Source organism: Artemia sp. Qi Xiang Cuo, chromosome 6 (genome assembly GCF_049724085.1).
Source record: "Artemia sp. Qi Xiang Cuo chromosome 6, ASM4972408v1, whole genome shotgun sequence".
NCBI lineage: Eukaryota > Metazoa > Arthropoda > Branchiopoda > Anostraca > Artemiidae > Artemia > Artemia sp. Qi Xiang Cuo.
This window is the reverse complement of record NC_142799.1, coordinates 82565012-82584540: the sequence shown is the minus strand read 5'-3', so window position 1 is coordinate 82584540 and position 19529 is coordinate 82565012. Positions and strand designations below refer to the sequence as shown.

Below are 19529 nucleotides of genomic sequence, written 5' to 3'. Positions count from 1 at the left end.
TTGCCTCTCTTTCTTTGGCAAATAAAATAGTAATTAAAGCTGGGAAAAATTGGCAACCAGTATATCGTAAAAATTGCATTTTAGGAAGAAATGAGAACTAGCAAATACGGGGCAAAACTTAATTAAAAGTGTTCTAAAAATCAACTGAAGAATACAGTACTTTTCTAACACAAACACTTTTGGACAGAAAAAATTGAATTATGTCAAAAAAATACAGGTTGCAAAAATTAGAAACCCCCCCCCCACCTTTTAAAAATAAGGAGATAATGAATTTGACAATAGAAGGTCAATCAGCATAAAAACTTGTTAAGGTTATTTAAAAAAAATTAAAAATATAAATATAGGCTTAGAAAAGACCTATCTTACTGAAAAAAAACGGAATAAAACTTGAAAAAAACCCTTAGGCTTCGTTGAAGTAAAGAAAAAAAGGAGAATGGATCAAGTTGAAAATATAGCCAGACGAAATTAAAAGGAAAAGAAACTCAACGGAGTCAGCTAAACTCTGTTATACACGCATATTGAACTGACCGAACAAGACAAGAAGAAAATTGTGCTAAATAGGTACAAAATAAGTAGCATTAATTCTACGGAGCCACCGTTACAGTGGTTAATTCGGGCCGAGATTAATAGAAATATTGGAGAAATGCCCCAAGTAGACAGGAGAAAATTATGCTCTCTTATGTGGGAGTCGTTTTCAGAAAAATGACTAAATGGCATGAAAAATTAAAATAAGGCACATAATATCCGTAAGGACTTAAGTTGAAGTTGAAACCTAAGACAAGACCACAAAAAGTTGGGAAGTTAAAGTGAAAATAGTCATTGTCACTTGCATGTCTAAGAAAATAAATTACTGTGTGCCATGAAGGCCAGGTATATTTTTTTGCAGAAGGGTCACTTTATTTGATAACGGAATAGCCAAAGAGAAAACTGTGTCCACACATCAAAAAGTGTAGCAATACTATAGATAAGGAATTATTGTGTTTTCAAGTTCATAATAGTCCATTTAGCTGTAGCCAATGACAAGAGGACCTAGAAACGTTATAAGGAGTTACCAGATGGCAGCCCTGGTAATCAAACCTTCAGAGTACAGGCACAAGTCATTTGATAATAGCATAAGAGGTATAAGGTGAACAGCAAACTTTTTTAACGTAGCAGATCCATGCTGTAAATGAAGCATTAGCCCAAAAGGATACTAAAGCTGAAAAAAGGGAGATTACAGGCAAAAACGTTATTAAACTGTCTCAAGTACCAAAAATTCGAGAATTGAAAAGCTCAAAAGTCTGAATAAACAAACAGGCATATAGTAAGCTAATGACAGTTAATGAAACAAGTGGGTTCGAAATAGAACCAAAGTGGTAAAACAAAGATAAGAAAATGTATATAGTCGTATGCGTAAACGATATATAAATTTTTACTAATGCATTTGGGGAAATGTATAAAATTATAAACGTACTTTGAAAACTTTTATAAATATGGAATTGTTATCGTAAAAAAAAAAAAAAAAAATATAGAAATGTAAATAGCATAAGTCATGTTATATGAACTATTGCCAAGCCCATATATAGAGGCTAATCACAGTTATCAGTTATAGTGCATAAATTTATTTGTTGGAGTTGCTTTTGTTTTGTAAATATTTTAATTGCAGTTAGGACTTATCGTATAAAAGTCTTGACGGACTTATTTAAAGTTTGTACAAAGAATAAATATTGCAGTGATTAAATAAATTATTAGAGTACATAATTGTTATTTGTTTTTAACAATTAAGTTATGTATCAACAGTTATATATATATATATATATATATATATATATATATATATATATATATATATATATATATATATATATATATATATATATATATATATATATATATATATATATATATATATATATATATATATATATATATATGTATATGTATATATATATATATATATATATATATATATATATATATATAACCTAAACGATCCATGTAAATATAGTGAATTCAATGTTGAGTATTTGTGTTTTTTATTTTTATATCATTCAAGAAGTATTCTAGATTAATACTTCATAAGCAATTAACAAAACAATAATTGGAATTAATTCCAATGCTAGTTTATACCGTGTTTTATTTTTTTAAATGCTTCAAGTTTAACCAGTAGTTAAACTACTGGTTCATATCTAGTTTTGCGACTTCAAAAATTTTTGCGACTTAAAAAAAATACTTGTGTAAGTTATTACACAAGAATTGTATATATATATATACTATGTTTTAATTTACTTTAAGTTTTAACTAGTGATTTAATGTTGTATTTAAATTTTTGACTTCGAGTCAAAGTATAAATATTTTTATTTTGAAATAATCCGTTAAGAAAGAATAATCCAGCAAGAAACATGATATTTCGATTTAAGCGGGATATTATCTTTGGAGTAATTAAAAAAAGAGGAGAAAGTAATTAAAAGTAATTAACTTTCGTTATAAAAAAAGAATACAGGATATATACAAATTTTGAGTGTTTCTTTTTACTATATATAACAAATTATGCTTTATATGTATTCTAATGTGAATATTTATTTTAGATACAGCCTTTGCTATTTTTTGGAAATAAAATTTTCGTAGCATTCTTTTGGATACATTTTTTTTCAATCTTTTTTTGACACATTTTTGGAAAGTAACAAATTTTGAAGCCACTTCAAATGTATCCTAATACTATCATCTCATACCATCAGAAACCAAACCATACCTGATCAACTGATATTTTGGAAACTATTTTGGAAGTTTCTACTGATATTTTGGAAGCAGTATTACAGACTTTACTACAAGTTCATCAGAAAGTGAGATAAAATCAGAACTTAATTTAGGCCTAGATAATGTGCTACATAGCCCAAATGGCTTATGTTATTGAAATATGTGAAAATACTTTGTGCTGGAAAATTTTGTGAAAATTTAAAAATCAAAAATGTTATGTGTAATTTATCCAAGGCATTCCTAAAACGAAAAATAAACGGTATATCAACCACATCACACAGATAAATGAAATTATTAATGGGAATTAAATTTAAACTAAAATAATTCATAAACTTTTCAAATATAACTTGAAATCTAATTTAAGCAGAACCACTAATATAATGATAAAGCCGCTTGGGGTCAAGTTAAAACAGAAGATGCATGCGAAGAAGGGTAAAAAGAGTATTTTTCAGTCCTAGAGACAGAGGAAAAAAGAAACAAAGATGAATTTCAAATTGAAATCCTTCGACAAAAAAGAACATGGCCTATATTGGACCAGAAACATAACCCTAAGGAAACCCATTGAGGGTATATGCACATAATGACCCAAAGATGGCAGCATGATAGCTGTAAACGAAATTAAATTGTTTTAAAAGTAAAATCTTAGAATTGGGACAATTCTTCTTTAAATGGGGAGTATTGTGGTAAAGCTTCTAATTTAGTCAATTTGGAATTTAGTAAAAATATATAAAGACGCAAATACAAAGTGTAGAAATACCACTTTTTTATTAAGATAAGGAACATATCCTGTCAAGTTTCTGGTTAACGGGAACTTGAGAAATCACCACTTTCTGGCTATTACGTGGGTTGGGTAAAGGAAGGTGTGCTTGATAAAAATGTATAAAAGATACATTTTATCGGAAGGGATTTAGACTGATACTAGCTTTATGATGGACCGACCTCTGGTCTGCTGTTTTTAGAAATACCTTGGAATCTTGTCTTATCATTGTAAGTGTCTAAGTATTCTATTATATGTTATTATAGTTTTCCAAGACTTGTGGTCTACTTGGGACAGCTAGTCCCAGTAGGAAATATATATCTAGTATTATTATATGTTAATTGAATAAAAGTAGTGTATCATAGCCAACCTCTCTACGATCTACTTTTAGCCCCTCGAACATACCCAGTCGGCACGCCTCATTAGTTCGGTCATAGCCTAAGGCACGCTACCAAAGTTTAATTACCTTAGGGCCAGAGTTTATCTCCCCTATAAAGGGAGAATAAAGGCATCTACGACTACACCACCCGAATACCATAAAATACACTTCACAACAGCATTAAAAAATTTGCCTTATTTTAGAACAAGGGGAGAAACATTCCCAAAAGAATAAGCAACATTGATGAAAATCACACCATTAGATTCAGCATGTCAGAGAACCCTACTGTAGAGGTTCCAAGCTCCTATCTACAAAAATGTAAAATTATGAATTTTTTCCCAACAGAAAGATCACAGATGTATGTTTATTCTTTGTTTTGTTTTTCCCCAACGGGCACTCGCACTGAAACGATGGTCCTAGAATACCAGTCAAGGCCTCATCCATTAGAATGGAAATTAAAAGACCAAGTACCATTTTTAAGTGACCAAAAAAACTGTAGCACGAAAAACGTTGCGTTTCCGCCATGTTGTGCCACCAAACTACTATTCTGCCACAAGGAGGACCAGGTTGCATTCAATTGAAAATTCTGAGATAGCCAATCGATTTAAAAGTAGGAAAAAAGCAGGAAATAACCTTTTATATCCCTTGATTCAGAATAAGCCTGAATAATGGTGTTGCAGGATGATACATGCCTTCTTGGTGCCGAAAAATATTTCTAGCATTTATTTTAAAGCTTTGTTTAGCCAAAATATCTTGCTTTATATTTCATAAAATTATATAAAAGGATGTTTTCGGCTATTACGAAGCAGGGGCGGTGGACCATTTTGTACGGGGGGATGCTTCAAAGTGTCCATTTTAATACCCAATTATCCTCGAAAATGTTGGCTAAACATTATAAGTTTGTCCAAAATTCTAATTGCAATCCAACATTTTGATTCTCAAGCAGAAAAGCTGAAAAAGCAGGGCGCTACCACTCAATTGACAATTATTGATATATAAAGTTTAACAACAAAAAATCGGGGGTTTATGGGGCCAGTACTCCATATGATATCTTGCATAGGTCTGGACATGGTTTGAGTTACAATTAGTAATTGGATAGAAAAAAAGCAAGTTTTTTCAACTAATAGTAAGGAGCAACATTAAAATTGAAGCGAACATAAATAATTCCGTATATGAAGGGGGCCCCCCCCCTCATCAACTCCTTACTCTATATGCTACAGATTGACTTTTTATCAAAATTCTTTAAGAACAACTACTGAAACACAAGGGCTGTTGAACTGTAATAACAAGCTTTTTTAAAGCACTAAAAAAAAATTAGCATAACGAGCGGGGGATTGAGGGGGGCAGACCCCTAGTATACAGATAATTTCTATACGTTTTAAGTTACTCCGAAATTTCGGTTGAAAAAACTTGTGTTTTAAGCAGAAAGTTTGGATGTATTGTTTCATGGATTATGACAAGAGATGAAACAGTATCCAAACAACATGGTAAAAAATTGCCTCCATATATTCATAAAATGTGTAACATAAGATAGCTAAAAATTATGATTGCAAGTTCTTGCTGGTCAATTGGTAAAAAGAAAAAAAAACAAAACAATAAAGTGAAAGAAAAATGAGTATAAACCACCAAACCAGCTGTTTCTTAAACATATAACAATCATTTTTATTGTTTCTTTTTTTCAATTTGCTGTCTTTTCTACAATCATGGCCTATGTAGCTTAAGTGTAGAATATATCATAACATATCTTAAGTAGTCCCAAAGAGGAAGGGGGGGGTTGCTTTAGCCAACCTCAATAAGAGAAGATGCATCATGTCTCGAGATTATGTTCTGGGGTTCCCTGAAATACAAGAGGTTGAGCAAAAAGCCTATATCTACTTATATCTAAAAATTAGACCCAGTGAAGGGCCTTGTATACATCATCATAGGGGTCACAGGTCTAGACCTTAACAGGGGATCAGAGGTTTTTTTCTAGGGGGGGCAAAAGGATGGGTTTTTCATGATTTTTCAATAATTGTTAGAGGTCCATTAGATCAACCTTTGGAAGTGAGACCTTCCTCCTTTGGATTCTGGCATGTGCATCATTGAATGGCTAAACAAGCAAGAAGGCCAAATGTTGAAAATTTAGAATGTACTACAGACATGCACAACAAGGCAGAATCCATTTCTTTACATACTTTCTCTCGCACCTGAACAAAAGAAGAGTTGATTCTATTCTTACCCAAACAAAGATTCATCAAAAGACTCCCTCCCAGGAAAAGATGGCCTAAAAAAAAAATTCCCATCTCTTACTGACATTTAATATCAAAAACAAATACTGACATTAAAATTATCAAATTTAGTACAAAATTTTGGTGATAGATATATGAACCTGGGCAAATGTGTTTAAACTCACATGAAGGAGCATACAGGTACATTATTTCACAAAAGCTCCACATGTACTCTACTTGTTCCAAAAGCTGTTGCACTTCTACATCTTCAGTAGAGCCAGCAGCTTCTCTAGAATAGCCTTTTAGGATTGACCTAGAATAAGAAAAATATGCTAGATAAAGTTTATTACACCAAAGAAAAAGAAATTTTAGCTTAAAAAGGTTCTGAACTGTCATTTACAAGGTAAAAATTAAAACGAAAATAAAAGAAAGATAAACAACAAGTTGAATACAAAAAAATGGAGGGGGGAATAGCTTTGGATGCAATTTCTACTAGTTATAAGTTTGGAATCCACTTTTTCTTTCCATTACAAAATGTTACTTGGTAAACATTTTTAAATTAATTTCTGCTTGTTTATAATTTGACAGATCTTTACCATGCATTAACTGTAAAAACGTGTGTGTAGCTTTTTTGTTTAACAACTATACGATAGGCTAATCTTTGGTCATAATTTAAGCTTTAGGTAAAATTTCAATATTCAGTCAATATTCAATATTAATCAAAATATAATTTTTGTGCAATATTTGTTTATTAATATTTTTACTGGAAAATATGGAGTTCATGGAGAGGGCAATTTTCAATCATAAGAATTAAAAATCTGCACGATTTTTGGTCTTCTATTGAGCTAAAGCCATCCTTACCCCATTCTGTGAACATTCTTGAATATAGTCATATCATTGTCCATCATTTTATTAAAAGAATGTTTCCAGACTCTTTTTCGTTGTATCAAAAATCACTACAATCAAGTTTACTTCCTAAATCTGTTGTCTGTTGAGGTTAAGTTTGGTCTGCCTACATGCCCTGTAAATTTTTTGCAAAAGTTTGGTTGTATCAATTCTCTATATATCCAAATTTCTACTTTATGGAATCTCACAGAAGTAATGTCTTCACTGCGGTTCCTTTGGCCTGGTCCTTGTACCCTAAAGGTTTCAAGCTGATCAGAGCAAAGCAATTTTGGCTCATTTTATGCCATTACAAATTTATAAGACCAAAGCTTGTTTTTCATCTTTGCTAAGGTTCAACTTACGCAGACTACTTGCCTTGTAAATTACCAGCTGACTTCACAGTCCCTACCGGCGGTGCTGATCTCCGTTTCTTGGTAAATTGAAATCGCCCTTTTTCATAGTCGAAAGTGAGTGGAGAAAAATTGAACCCCCTCTCACACCCACCATTTCCCCAAACACATTCAATCAAAGTTTAGAGATAGCCATTTTGTTCAACGTAATTAAAAGTTCTGGAAATTATTTAATTAAGGATGACAAACCCCCCAGAGACCCGAGGGCGAAGGTTGTAAGTTATACCCTGAGTTATATAAGGTTTTTATAGATGGGGTCGTTAAAACTTCAGAAGGGGCTCATTCAATTGGAAATTGAGAGGGCTAGTGCCCTTTTTAATAGTAGAAAGTGATTGGAAGGTAACTAACCACCCTCTCACGCGCACAATTCCCCCAAACACATCCAATCAAAATTTGCAGATAGCCATTTTGTTCAATATAGTAGAAAGCTCTGGAAATTAGGTCTTTGAGGATGACAGCCCCAGCCCTCAGGGCAAGGGTTGTAAGTTATGCCATGGGGGCATATAAGGTTTTTATTGAAAGTGTTGTCGTAGAAACTTCAAAAGGGCCTATTTGATTTGAAATTGAAAGGGCTAGTTCCTTTTTTAATAGTTGAAAGTGATGGGCATGGGCGTAGGCAGCATATTGTCTAGGGGAAGGGGAGTCGATAGTGTGATGGAGGGCCTTTTATCAACTGCTTTTCCAACCATCTACTTTTTCAGCCATATATAATGTAAATTTGAAGGTCTAGGAGGGGGGAGGCAGCTGCCCCACGGCCCCCCCTCCTCACGCCCATGGTGATGGGAGAGCAACAAATGCCCCTCTCACGCCCACCATTTTCCAAAAAAATCCAATCAAAATTTTGAGATAGCCATTTCGTTTAACGTAGTTGAAAATTCTGGAAATTATGTCTTAGGGGATGACAACCACCCTCACAGCCCTTAGGCTAAGGGTTGTAATTTATGCCCTGGGGGCATATAAGGTGTTTATAGAAAGCGTTGTCGTAGAAACTCAAAAATGGCTCATTCGATTCGAAATCGAAAGGCCTAGTGTCCTTTTTAATAGTCAAAAGTGATTGGAAGGCTTGAAATTTTTATAGTAAAGGTCAATGTAGGTATAATGTATGATTTTTTTGTTGTTGTTGTTGTTTAGACCAGGGCACTTCGTATCGAAGAAGTTGTTGTAGGAACTTCGAAAAGGGCTCATTCAATTGAAAATAGAAAGGGTTGATGTCCTTTTTAATAGTTGAAAGTGATTGGAGGGCAACTAATCCCCCTCTCATGCCCACCTTCCCATTTGCCTTTATGTTTAAAAACTAAATGTTGCCTTAAGATTAATTCAAAATGCTCTGTGTTAATGCTAATTCCCAATAAGGCATCTCAGCAGTATCCCATGAACAACAGAGGGTATTATGTTCAATAATTCAGGGCTACTTCTGCTCTTAAAATTTAACCAAGTCAAAATAGTGTATCCAAGCTATCAAAGAAAGTAAGCAGATTTTTTTTGCAAATGGTATCAAGTTTTCCATTTCAGGTAAACTAGAGGAAGAAGGAAACGAAATTAAACACTATTATTTGTGCCCAGATTTTTAAAAGGGTGTATGTTGTTAAAAATTGCTGAAAATGTTTCTCCAGCATACAAATAGCAGGCCAAACTATGAAGTCTTAAAAAACGAAAAAATTTAAAGTATTATTTTTGTCAATATAAAACGAACAGAAATTAATTAAAAAACTTTTTCTACAAAATAAGTTTTTCAAAGAAAAGTAAAGAACTCCGTTAAACAAAAAATGAGCAACAATAAAATCCAATAATCTACTAAGCATGAAACTACCACAAATCAGCGTTGATAAATAAATGAAACTCAAAACAAACAGAAATTACAATAAATAACCAAGTCAAACTCAAAATGAGCAGAAATTAACATGAGTTGGGCTCAAAACCCCAATGCCTTCCCAAGGCCAGAACATAATTTGCACTTACTCAAAAAATACAAATGAACGTGCATTGTCAGTTTAATATACATATACAGATATTTAGTAATCAAAATATTAATATTATTTGATTTATTAAAGTTATAAAAGTAAAAACATTTATATGTTTTCAGTAAAATGCAAATTATGTTCTGGCCTTGGGAGGCAGAGGGGTTTTGAGCCCAACTTATGCTAATTTCGGCTCGTTTTGAGTTTGACTTGGTTATTTATTGTAATTTCTGTTCGTTTTGGGTTAGGTGACCCAGCTCAATAGTAACCAAAACTCTAAAAAACGGAATTTTGATACCAATAGATACATAAAAAGAATCAAATTTTAATGCTGATTTCAAATATATAAGTTTCATCAAGTTTAGTTTTACCCATTAAAAAGTAAGCACCTGAGAAAATTTGCATGATTTTTGAAAAAAGGGGGAACTCCCCCTAAAAGCTATAGAACCTTAATGAAAATTACACCATCAGATTCAGCATATCAGAGAACCATAATGTAGAGTTTTCAAGCTCCTATCTGCAAAAATGTGGAATTTTGTATTTTTTGCAAGAAGAAAGATCACGGATGCGTGTTTGTTTGTTTTTTTCTAGGGGTGATTATATCGACCCAGTGGTCCTAGAATATCGTGAGACGGCTCATTCGAACGGAAATTAAAAGTTCTAGTACCTTTTTTAAGTGACCAAAAAAAGGAGGGCAACTAGACCCCCTCCCACGCTCATTTTTTTCCAAAGTCACCCAATCAAAATTCTGAGATAGCCATTTTTGTTCAGCATGGTCAAAAATATAATAAATACGTCTTTTAGGATGACTTAATCCCCTAAAGCCCCTGGGGGGAGGGCTGAAAGTTATGAACTTTACCCAATGTTTACATATAGTATTGGTTATTGGGAATTCTACAGACATTTAGGGGGGGATGTTTTCTGGTAGTGGGGGGAGGGGTCTGGGGTTATGTGGGAGGATCTTTCCATGGAAGAAGTTTTCATGGGGGGAAGGGACATTGCTATGAAGGGGGCACCGGAATTTCCAGAATTACTTAAAAAACGATCATAAATTAAATTTAAAAAACAAGTTTTTCAACGGAAAGTAAGGAACAACATCAAATCTTAAAACGAACAGAAATTAGTACGTATATGATAGGGTTTGTCCCCTAGTCAATACCTCGCTCTTTACGCCAAAGATTTTTTAGTACTTTCATAAGAGCTGTTTATTCTATTTAACGGCCTTTGTGATTAAGGTGTCACTTTTAAAGAATTAGAACAAAATTCAAACTTTAGCATAAAGAGCGAGGTATCGACTAGAGGGAGAACCCCCTAATATACGTATTAAAATATATGAATATAGAAGTTCGTTATGTAAGTTAATTCGTAAGTTACGTATATTTATTACTAATAAAAACGTTAGTAAATAAAATTTAACAGCTTTCAAGAAAGCCATTTAACCAAATAAAAGTAAAATTGATATGCAAATTTTGTTTTAATTATTCATGTATGGTGAGCCAAAATCAAAACCTGCACTAATTCAAAAACGTTCAAAAATTAAATAAAAAAACAAGCTTTTTAACTGAGAGTGGAGCAACATTAAAAATTAAAACAAACAGAAATTATTCCGTATATGAAAGGGGCTGTCCCCTCCTCAACGCCTCGCTCTTTACACTAAAGTTTGTCTTTCTCACAATTCTATTTTTTTTTAAAAATAAAAAACTTTAGCGTAAAGAGCGAGGCGTTGAGGAGGGGATAGGCCCTTTCATATACGGAATAATTTCTGTTCATTTTAAGTTTTAATGGTGCTCCTTACTTTCAGTTAAAAAAAAACTTAGTTTTTTTATTTAATGTCAAGGAAGGATCCACTCCAACACCTATTGAATTGCTAGGAAGACTGAAAAAAGAACTTGAAAGGCTAGAAAATATTGGAATAAAAGAAAAAGCAGAAAAACCTACCAAGTGGGTGAATGCAATGGTGCTACTAGAAAAAAAAGATAGGGGTGTTAGACTCTGTGTTGACCCAGTTGATCTTAACAAAGCTATCAAGCCCCATATTACACCATTCCAACATTTGAAGCTCTAATTGTAGACCTAAGTGGCGCTAAATATTTCTCAAAGTTAGATGCTACCTCAGGCTACTGGTCAATGACCCTTTCTGAAAGTGCATCAAACCTTACCATATTCAGCACAATTTATGGAAGATATTGCTGGAAGCAATATCAATTTAGCTTGATATCTGCACAGGATGAGTTCCAGCAAGAGATCGAAGATACTTTCCAAGGGTTAGAGGGCTTTAATATACGGGTAGACGACCTTCTTATCTATGGAACCACCCTAGAAGAACATGACAGATTGCCTGGAGCTGTACTAGAAAGAGCAAAAATAAAAGGTGTGAAGTTTAATAGAGCAAAATGTAAGTTTTCTGTTCAATCAGTCAGCTATTTTGGCCACATTATTAGCAGTGTATATATTAGACCCAACCCTGAAAAGTTTTGAGCAATCAGTGAGATGCCTATACCAAAATCCAAGGACAAGCTTCTAACTCCCTAGGGTATGCTGAACTTCCTCTCCAGATATATCCCAAGTCTTGCAACTCACAGTCAACCATTGAGAGAACTGCTCATAACAACTGAAGTTGAATGGAAGGACTTTCACGCCACCAGCCTAAAGCATATCAGAGAATCTATAGTCATGAACTTGGCTTTCTTTGATAGTTCCAGCCAGACTCTAGAGTTGGAATTGGAACACAAATATCTACAAATAGGAAAATTTTTGCATATGCATCAAGAGCAACAAACTAGATCAGCTGCTACAGACAGCAAACTAGAGGAAAAATCATGCTCTAACACAATTGTGCCTTACTGGAACATTTGTCAGGACCTTTCAATACAGAATGGGTCAATCTTTGATGGGTCAAGAATTGTCATCCCTGCCATTTTACAAGTAAGTATTTTAAAGGTTTTGCATTCCACACACTTGGGTGCAGTGAAAACAAAGCAGAGCTCAAATGATAGTGTACTGGCCTAGTCTACTAGCATAGCCTAAGAAAAGACATTGAGATATTTATCCAGAAGTGCAATGTCTGCATTCATTCAAAAGCCAACAACCAAAAAGAACCAATGATTTGCACAACACTTCCAGTCCTACCCTGGCAAAATCTGGGGTGTGACCTGTTTGAGTGGAATAGCAAACACTATATTATAATTGTCAACTATTATAGCAGATACTTTGAGGTTGATAGATTAGCCTCTACTGCCACTATCCAAATGGTTACTAAGCTGAATGGCTAATTTACATGCCATGGTATACCAGCAATCCTCACCTCAGATAATGGGCCCCAATTCAACTCCGTGGAATTTCAGCTATTAATAAGATTGGGGTATCAAACACAATACATCAAGCCCCTACCACCCTATGGCAAATGGACTTATTGAAAAGATCATGCAAACCTGCAAAAAAATACTCAATAAACCTATGCTAAGTGGACATGATCCATACATTGGCCTGCTTGAATACTGTAACATGCCTATGAATAGAATGGGAGCACAAGCCCAGCTGCTCATGAGCTGCCAGTTGCAATCAGTACTCCCTGTCATGGAGAAACACCTAGAAAAACAACTAGTGCCTGAAAATAAGTTTCTGGTATATAGAAAACAAAGCAGAGCATGCCAAAAGGATTATTACAATATAACTGCCAAACCCCTGCCCAAAATACAAGTAGGATAAAAAGTACATGTCTAGACAACACCAAACAGTTGTAGGAAAAGAGGAACAGTAACTGAAATGTGTCCTCAACCACAATCATACAAGGCTCTTACTGATGACAGATCATCCATCTAACACAACACAGTTAAAATATATCATAGAAAAGAAGAAAGGAGAGAAGTACCTCAAAGAAGACATGAAAGTGAGCCTAACAAAAACTCTCAGCCTGACACAACTATAATCAAAACTAACATTTTCCACAGCCCAGCTTCCACCAAATTAACAAGCAAAGCTAATTGCATGCATTTCAATACAACATATGACAAAGGGAAAAATGTCTCTTTCCATGAAAGTGGAAGTGCACAACAACAGCCAAGAGCATCACCAAATATAAGTGGAACCCATTAAACAAGATCTGGCGGATTTCTGTAATAAGACCCAAGAGGTTGGATCTCTGAAGATAAATTACCTTAAATTACCTTAAATCGCACTTGCTAGCGATATGGACGAGTCCAGTGTACGCCAGTTAGTGATGATAGGGCCGCGGGACATCAGCTTCATCCCATTTCGTGAGCCATAGTTTGGTTTCCCATTCCTTATCGAGATTGGCTTTGAAACTGTCAACGGATGGTGAACTCACTGGCGTCGTTTCGCTCAGATCGTTCCAGAGGCTTATGATGCGGTTGGAGAAGAAATGGTTCCTCTTCCTTGTATTAGCACGCTTCCGAAAAAAGCTTCAGCTGAATGACCCCTGGTTCTTGACAACTGGGCAGGCTGAAAGAGGTCCTTGTCCTCAGACTTGAGCAGTTTGTAGGTCATTATCATATCACCTCTTTGCCGACGGTATGTCAGAGTTGGTAGCTTGAGGCTCTGCAGTCGGCATTCACACTCTTTGTCTCTGAGCCCCTTTACGCATTTTGACGCCCGTCTTTGGACAGACTCGAGAGCCATCTGGTCTGTTTTATTAATTGGCGTGGCGACACACATTCCAAATTCTAACCTTGGTCTCACCAGGCTCTTGTAAAGTTTTGTGATTATTGCAGGGGATCTACTTGTCATTGTACGTTTGATGAGACCAAGAGTTTGGTTCGCCTTTGCTACTGCAGCTCCAGGTGTGGCAGTTGAAATTAAGGTCTTCGTCTACAACGACCCCAGATCTCTTTCAGAGGGACTCTCAGAGAGTGGCTGTCTCACACCAGCATTTGCTGACATCGTGTATTGCCATCGCGGGTTATTTCTTCCAAAATGGAGAACCTTGCACTTTTCGACATTAAACTCGAGCCTCCATATCTTGGCCCATTCGCCAAAGCTGTCAAGATCTGACTGTATTGAGGTCACACCTTGCTGAGGTTCCGACAGGACCAATGAGCTTCGAGTCGTCGGCGTACAGGCTAAGCTTGCTTGTAACGGTTCTTGGAGCATCATTAATATATACATTGAAGAGTGTAGGTCCCAAAACTGTTCCTTGAGGAACCCCGCTTAAGACCCTCAGCTATTTCCCGGAGTAGTAAGCTCCTGCCACCTTCACCAAAAACTCTGACCTGCTGCTTTCTTCCCCTTAGGAAAGACGTGATCCAGTCCACCACTCCCTCTTGAATTCCAATTGCCTTCAGTTTCAAATGAAGCCTTCGATGGCAGACTTTATCGAAGGCTTTAGCAAAGAATCTAGCAAGATCATATCCACTGGGAGACCTTGGTCGAGGAGCTCAGTTATGTAATTATACGAGTCAATCAGATTGGTTTCGACTGATCTGCCTGGTCGGAAACCATGTTGTTGTTTCGATAGAAGGTTATTTGTGATCAAATGTCTAAGAACGGCAGTGTTGACAATACCTTCTAGGATTTTCCCAACAGCAGACGTAATACTGATTGGCCGATAACTGCAAGCTTTACTCTTGTCTCCTCCTTTATGTATTGGCGAGATATTGGCTACTTTCCAGTCCATTGGTATGACTTTAGTGTCAATAGATTTCTGGAAGAGTCTTGAGAGGGAAGTATTGCTAGTTGGGAATGAGCTTCCTTTAAGAGTCGTGGATGTATGCCATCAGGCCCAACAGGCTTATTTGGATTAAGCTTTTAAGCCGAGATTCGAGCTCAGCCTGATCCACTCTTATTGGTGACATTTGAGTGGTGATTTCGTAGCATGGTGGGGTTGGCAGGGGGCTTTGTCTGCGGGTGTGAAGACTGATGTAAACTGGTGGTTCAAGGCATCAGCAATTTCTTGGGGGTCGTTTGACTGGGCTCCATTACAAACCAGCTCCGAAACCGTGTGTCTACCAGGCTTATGTGCTGAGGCATAATTCCAAAAGTATGATTTCTTCAGAAAAGGGAAGATGTAGCATCCTGCTATGATCTGCTTGCCTTAGTAAACGAGTTATTACTTTGCTTATTATTTGCTTAAATTTGTTTGTTTGGTTGCTTACTTGTTGATTATATTATGTTTACAGGTGATTGGGTCATATTAAACAATTAAATATACCAGACTTCTACAGTATCACCAATGTCTCCAGCAATGCAGAATGCATTTATCAGGTCAGCTCTGTCATCCTAGAACTGAAGACTAGGTTACTCTAGGCTCAGCAATCTCTGGTGATATGGTAAATGTGTCAGATAATGTATGTGTTTGGTGATCTGCTGTTGAGTTTTTTTGTCTCTGCTCTATCTCCCTTGTCAAAATTCTTTATCATACTTGAGACTTTAACTAAAGCAAGTTATTCAGGTGTTACATGAGTAAATAGACTACAATGGAATTGTATAAGGTAAAAAGAAGGTATAAGATACAGCATTCAACTTTACCATCCCTATCAGCAGTGCTGATCTCTGTTTCTTGGCCCTTTGGCCAGGAAGTGCAATGGCATGCTGGGGCCCAGCCACTATGTCACTTCCTGTTTACCAACCTTAGATATCTACAAGGACCAACAGTGGCGTTGTTTGGGGGTGGTAAGGGGGCAGTTGCCCCTCCCAATAAATTAGGAAAAAGCTATTATATAGCCCATGCCCCTTGATTCTGTGGATGTGGACCTTTTTTCCCCCTCAATAAAAATGCTGGAGCTACACCCCTGAGGACCAATATAAAGCTGGATCAATCCTGGTGAACCTTACACAGTCACATCCTAACCCTTGTTCTAAACCACATAATCAATAAGACCAGAACTTAAATCCCTATCCCATATGACATAAGATTACAGGTCTAGTATGCCAACCACTCAGCAAGAATGGCTGAAGTTTCATAATGGAATTATGGATAAAAATATTATTTGTAATGATTTAAAAATATAGATAACTATGAAAAGAAACACATTAGTCTGATTAATAGAAACACACTGCATATTATATAGCAAGAAATCCATTGTTCAAGTGTTTTCAGTGTCATAGATGTAGTAGTTTACCCCTTGAGAAGGGAACACTATAAAATTCTGAAAACTACTTTAAAAATAATAGAATACGTGATCTAGGGTAAAAAACCAGTATCCAATTGAGCAAAATTAGGTAAAACTGAAACCCTCACATCTTGTTACTAAAGAGGAATTGAGAAGAATTGTATATATGAATAAATAGCTAAAAATCTAAGCTATGCATCAACATGGTTATTATTAAAATTATTTAAGAACAAACACTTGAAATTATTAGTTTATTGACTTACCTACAGAAGAACCTCTTTTTGGAATACTAATTATTGTATTTTGGGTAAATTTTTTGTTATTCATATTATTGACTTACAAATAAATTAAACATACCACCCAATGCCTTTTTTTATGCTCTTTACAAATATAATAATCATTTTTGTCAGAAATCAATTTTATCCCTACCCCTATATATACCAATTCAGGGTATATATTTGCACATTAGGGGGGGGGGGGGAGGAGTTTAAACTTAAGTCTCATTTACATCAGAAATAAAATTCATCCCCACCCACCTAATGTGCAAATATATACCCTGAATTGGTATATATAGGGGTGGGGGTAAAATTCATTTCTGACAAAAATGATTATTATATTTGGAAAGAGCATAAAAAAAGGCATTGAGTGGTAATATTTACTTTATTCATAAGTCAATAATATGAATAACAAAAAGTTTACCCTATTTTGATGTAGGCTATATATCCTTTTAGTGTTTCAGTTTTATTCACATAGCCTATTAACAGAAAGCTGATTTTCTTCTGATTCTAGAAATGTGTTTTTTATTGCTTGGTGTTTATTCTATAAATCAAAAATATTAAATATAATTTTTCTTTTCAATTGCTTTTCAAAACAGAGACCACATTTTTAATTCAGCCTATACTGACTAATTATTAGTGAAATTTGGGAAGGTGCCAAATGGATATTCTTTTAAAAATTACATTCTATAGAATGTAAAAATAATATCCAACTACACTTAGAATCAAGATAAAATATCATGCTAGACAGATAATAACATTTTTAAGACTCTTACACCTTTACCTACACCAATATTTGCCTATATACAGAATATCTACCTAGTTGGATAATAACATAGCTTAGTGTTTTGGATATATATCCAAATAGGCAGATAAGAACATTCTCTAAGCAGTTTGGGGTTAATATCCAACTAGCCAAATAAATTGTTTCTCTTAGGCACAGCAAGAATATCTACCTAGTTGGATAATAATGTAGCTTAGTGTTTCTGATCTATATCCAACTAGGCAGATAAGAAGATTCTCTAAGCAGTGTGGGGTTAATATCCAAATAGCCAGATAATTCCTTTCTCTTAGGCACAGCATAAGCATCTAACTAGGTGGATAATACCAAGTTTTAACACTCCTGATATATATATCCAACTAGGAGGATAAGTAAATTCCATTATACAGTTTTGGGATAATATCCAACTAGACAGATAAATTGTTTCTCTTAGGCACAGCAAGAATATCTAACTAGGTGGACAATAATGTAGCTCAGTGTTTCTGATATATATATATCCAACTAGGCAGATAAAAAGATTCTCTAAGCAGTTTGGGGCCAATATCCAACTAGCCAGATAATTCATTTCTCTTGGAGTATCTAACTATGTAAATAATCCTGAGTCTTAAATCTTTTGACATATATTTAACTAAGAAGGAAGCTACTTAACTACCTAGTTGGATTAATATCAGAAAGGCTAGGACAAAGTGTTATTTATCAAGTTATATGTTCAGGCTAAGTCTAAGAAAAAAATTGTCAGACTAGTTGGATTTTACCACAAGTTTGCATGAAAAATTTACTTATCTGTCTAGTTAGATATATATCAGAAGCATTAATTTAAAGTATTATCCACCTAGTTAGAGATCCAAAGTTGGCTGTTATGCTTTATTGTATTTGGCTAGCAAGATAAAACTATTTTTCTTTTAAATTTTAATTATTTTCCTTGTTGGATAATTTCTTATTTGCTTAAAATGATTTTTCAGATAGCTAACTAGTTGGATAATTTTGGCAATAACCAAGTATGGTTGGATATTATTTTTACATTCTATAGAATATAAATTTTTACCCATTGGGTAGGCCTATAGCCTACTCCCATGAAATTTGACCAAGAAGGTGGAGTTCTTGTTACTGCCCTAACATTGCATCATGCTGTAACAAAAAGGGGTGGTACAAAAACCCATTGCTATTTTTCTGGAATGCCAAAGAAAAGTGGTCATCCCAAAAAGTGGTCTTTTACTTAGGCTCTCCTAACCTGATGGGTTAGCATGCTAGGCTGCAAATCCTTGTCTGTGAGGACAGGGATTCAAGTCATGGTGTCACTGCTTATCAAAAAGTCATACCTGGGACCACCAAGGGGGGGGGCATTGTTAGAAATGCAAATACAATAGCCTAGCCTAATCTATTTGGAAAGAGCATAAAATCAGAAATCTAGCAGTGTTACTAGCCTATTATTCAATTAACCTAAGACATATCTTTCTGTGGAGCTGCCTAACTAGAAAATTACCATCAAAACCTACCGATATTGTCTACTAGCAGAAAGAACTGATAACTTTTTCCCAGTATTGGATTCTTTATTTAAGTTAAGAAAAACAGCAGAAGTTTCATTAATAAGCTTCCTTAAAATGAGAGATTGTCCCCTCCATTTATTTTCAAAGACAGACTTATTGAAAGCAAAAGCCAAACTTCCTCCAAAACCAAAGTCCAGAGCACGCTCTTGGCTCCCCTTGTTCATTTTAAATTAGCACATGTACAGATTTTAAATGAAACCGCTTAAAGCGGCGTTCACAAGCGTGTGTAGCAGTTCTTACCAGTGATGCCAAACGTGGTACAATTGTACCATTTTGGAACACTTCTCCCTTACTGGTACAATTTAGTACATTACCATAAACTCTGGTATATTTTACAAAATTGTTGTACGATTGAGTATTTTTGTACCTATCTCTGCATTCTTTGATCTAAAAATATTTGATTTCACCCTGATCTGTTCGGTAGTCAAGATAAGAGATAGACAAGCAGTCAGTCACCTATTTTCCTTTTTCCGTAAACAGGCACTTAACATCCGGTGCCCAAAGATCGACAAAAACATCTTTCTGTG

General features: G+C 35.1%; 1 protein-coding gene across 1 annotated transcript in view; it reads right to left on the bottom strand.

Moving 5' to 3' along the window:
- Nup75 (nuclear pore complex protein Nup75) overlaps positions 1-19188 on the bottom strand; it is a 125056-nt gene extending 105868 nt beyond the window's left edge. Inside the window, exons 1-2 of the mRNA XM_089091303.1 lie at positions 18952-19188; positions 6265-6392 (exon numbers count right to left, since the gene is read on the bottom strand). Coding sequence (XP_088947429.1) covers positions 6265-6392; positions 18952-19166 — 343 coding nt within the window. The 5' untranslated portion in view covers positions 19167-19188. The remainder of the gene's footprint in view (positions 1-6264; positions 6393-18951) is intronic.
- Positions 19189-19529: the final 341 nt, after the last annotated feature.